This window comes from Bactrocera dorsalis, chromosome 5 (assembly GCF_023373825.1).
Source record: "Bactrocera dorsalis isolate Fly_Bdor chromosome 5, ASM2337382v1, whole genome shotgun sequence".
Taxonomy (NCBI): domain Eukaryota; kingdom Metazoa; phylum Arthropoda; class Insecta; order Diptera; family Tephritidae; genus Bactrocera; species Bactrocera dorsalis.
This window is the reverse complement of record NC_064307.1, coordinates 55982909-55985744: the sequence shown is the minus strand read 5'-3', so window position 1 is coordinate 55985744 and position 2836 is coordinate 55982909. Positions and strand designations below refer to the sequence as shown.

Below are 2836 nucleotides of genomic sequence, written 5' to 3'. Positions count from 1 at the left end.
AAAAGGGGGGTCTCTCATCCGAGGCTGGTTGTTGCTATTCGCTGGGGTTGTTTTTTTACGTGGCGGGTCCCAAACCCAGCGCACAACCCTATGTAGGGGATATTTCGCCTTCTCACGTTAGCTCGCCTTCAAACGGATGTTCTTAGGCTACCCAGAGGATACTTGGTCAAAGACCGGAAGTCGTGAGCTGCTTGAGTCATATGTAAAAGAATCGTTTCTGGCCACTCCCAAGTGAATGGCGATCAGAGAACTTTCCTCACTTGCGTGAACTTCTACATATGACTCCATCCTCCATGATGTGTTCTGTACCCCACATAAAAAGAGTAAAATAAACAAAATGGGTCTTCTTACAGAACAAATAAATATTCAAAAAAAGATGGAGGAAAATGTATCTAAATTGTTAGCCACGCTCATTAAACATCAAAAAGACTATATCCAAGAACAGTCCGACACAAACAGGTGGCTTAGGAAACTAAGTGAAAATGAGAAGGATAAATTGAAAGAAATGAAGCGACATAATGCTGTCATGGAAAAAATAGCCTTTGATAAATTGGAAACCAAAAAAAAAAATTCTAGAACTGGAACTTGAACATTTAAATAATCCATAAGTTTTTATTATTAATTCAAAATATTTACATTTTAATGAATTTTTACGTTTTTTAACTTAGTTTTAATAAAAATGAACTCAACATATTTAGTTATATATGAACTTATACTAAAACATATCTAAAAAAGTTTCTCTTATTCTATTTGCTTCGTCGGAAGGCATATCATTTAAATCATTGTCATCATTGTTTGAATATTCATTTTCAGATATATCCAGGTGTGGCTCATTAAAATTTTCGTTAGAATTAAAATGCAAACGAATATTATGCAATGCACAGCAGAAATTAACAATACGCGCTGCTTTATATGGTGCGTAATGTAGTCCTCGTTCACTGCAAAGGCAACGAAATACTGATTTTAATAATCCTATTGTTTTCTCAACAACTATTCGGCCTTTAGCATGATACGTATTAAACCTTCTTTTTCTGAGGCATGTGATTGGTTCTCTAAATGGAGTTATGAGCCATGGTTGAAGAGGATACCCTTTGTCTCCTTTAATGCGTACATTTTTATTAGGTGAACGTACTTTTATCAATGGTTTCTCACCTAATATTAAATTTGCATTTCCTCTCCGATAATTGGTTGCGCTGATAGTTTTTATGTCACTCAAATCCCATATATGAGAATCGTGACTACTGCCAGGATATTTTGCATTAACGTAGCGTATTTGCATTTTGTGGTCGCACACCTATATACATTCAGAAAAGCAAATATATATAAATATTCAGTTTAAAGATAAATATAAAAGTCTCACTATCATAACGTTCAAACTTGAGAATCCTTTGCGATTATAATAAAGATGTTTATCTCTCGTTGGAGCCATTATCTTTATGTGAGTTCCATCAACTGCCATTGTCACACCCGGAATTTTTGACTTGGCAAAAAAAAATGTTTTTGATTCCAATTCTTCGTTTTCATTCATGTAAATAGAAATCCACCGTGAACATAGTCTGTACTCAAGACTGTTTAGAACTTCCTCTAATATTCCACAGAATGTCGATTGGGCCACATTTATGTTGAAGTCCTTTCCAACACAATGCTGATAGTTGCCTGTGGCAAAGAAGCGCAGACATGCAGCAAGTTTTATTTTCGGAGAAAGAGAACCTTGTCTCTTATCATTTCCACATACATTTTCGTATTCCTCTAAAATGTATATAAATGCTGCTTTGTTGATGCGAAAATTTTTGAAGAAACTGTAAATGTATATGCATGTAAACAAAGTTATCTATGTCGTTTTTAGCTTAAATACTCACTTATAATCATCCATTTCCAATATGTCTTTTGAATTATTCCGCAAATTTCTGCGCTCGCGACGAATTTGTATACAATTTTCATCCTCATTATCGCTATCACTTAAATGTAACATGATTGTATCCATTTCAAATATTTATATAAACGAAGCAAAAGCCCAGCCAATTTAATTTTTCAAACTTGTCAAATTTACCGTCGATAATGTAGTTTGACATTTGTGTTTTTTGATAAAGCAGTTTATCGACGGAATGAATGATTGCATGAAAATTTTCGATCGAAAATCTGTATCGTATCGAAATCGAATTCGTTGCGGATTCAATGATTAGGCCCATTGTATAATAATTGACCGAATAGCCGTAGCTGAGATGACCGTGGATTCGGCGCTGTTCGCAGCAACTCGGACTGACGTATCGACTTGGCGCAATTTACGTCGAGATCTTAAATTGAACCCGTACAAAATACAGCTTGAAATACAACTGAATCCGTTCGACCTTTCCAAAGGACAACGCTTCATTCTATGGGCTCTTGAAAAGTTCCAAGAAGATCCAGGAAGAAGAATGGGTATGTAAACAAACAAAATTGCCACAGTGGGCTGGTAGAATCATCGGTTCATATTTTTCCAAAAATAATGACGGTGCGAACGTAACCGTCAAAGACAACACTGAGAACACTTCGGTGACCAGATAATTTCACGTTCTGGGCCGGTCGATTGCCCACCAAGATTATGTGATAACACCGTTAAACTTTTTTCTGTTGGGATAAGTAAAGTCTAAAGTCTATGGGCAAAGTCCCGCTTTGATTCAGGTCTTCGAGCAAAACATCACGGTGTCATTCGCCAGTTACCAATCGAAATGCTTGAACGAGTCTTCGAAAATTGTACTCAACTAATGGATGCGAAGAAAGATTCTTTCGAATGGTAATAAACATTTTCCATTAAATTCAAAGCTTCTGTACTTTTCTTTAAGCATGGAACCTCGAA

General features: G+C 35.9%; 1 protein-coding gene across 2 annotated transcripts; it reads right to left on the bottom strand.

Moving 5' to 3' along the window:
- Nucleotides 1-585: 585 nt before the first annotated feature.
- LOC125778950 (putative nuclease HARBI1) lies at nucleotides 586-2194 on the bottom strand. 2 transcript variants are annotated; one of them, XM_049458853.1, is made up of 4 exons: nucleotides 1860-2194; nucleotides 1361-1799; nucleotides 1153-1294; nucleotides 586-1098 (listed from the first exon to the last, which is right to left on the bottom strand). In XM_049458853.1, the coding sequence occupies exons 1-4, from the start codon at nucleotides 1982-1984 to the stop codon at nucleotides 716-718; spliced, it is 1089 nt and encodes a 362-aa protein (XP_049314810.1). In that variant the 5' UTR covers nucleotides 1985-2194; the 3' UTR covers nucleotides 586-715. The 2 variants fall into 2 exon arrangements, with proteins under 2 accessions (XP_049314810.1, XP_049314809.1); XM_049458852.1 differs by having other exon boundaries at nucleotides 586-1294.
- Nucleotides 2195-2836: the final 642 nt, after the last annotated feature.

What these genes read in the sequence shown, in the direction of transcription:
- LOC125778950 (XM_049458852.1), bottom strand. Translation starts at nt 1,984, where the DNA reads ATGGATACAATCATGTTACATTTAAGTGATAGCGATAATGAGGATGAA. An exon ending in TTGGAAATGGATGATTATAA is followed by an intron (nt 1,800 to 1,859) that starts GTGAGTATTTAA and finishes ATACATTTACAG; the next exon opens with TTTCTTCAAAAATTTTCGCA. An exon ending in CAAGTTTGAACGTTATGATA is followed by an intron (nt 1,295 to 1,360) that starts GTGAGACTTTTA and finishes GAATGTATATAG; the next exon opens with GTGTGCGACCACAAAATGCA.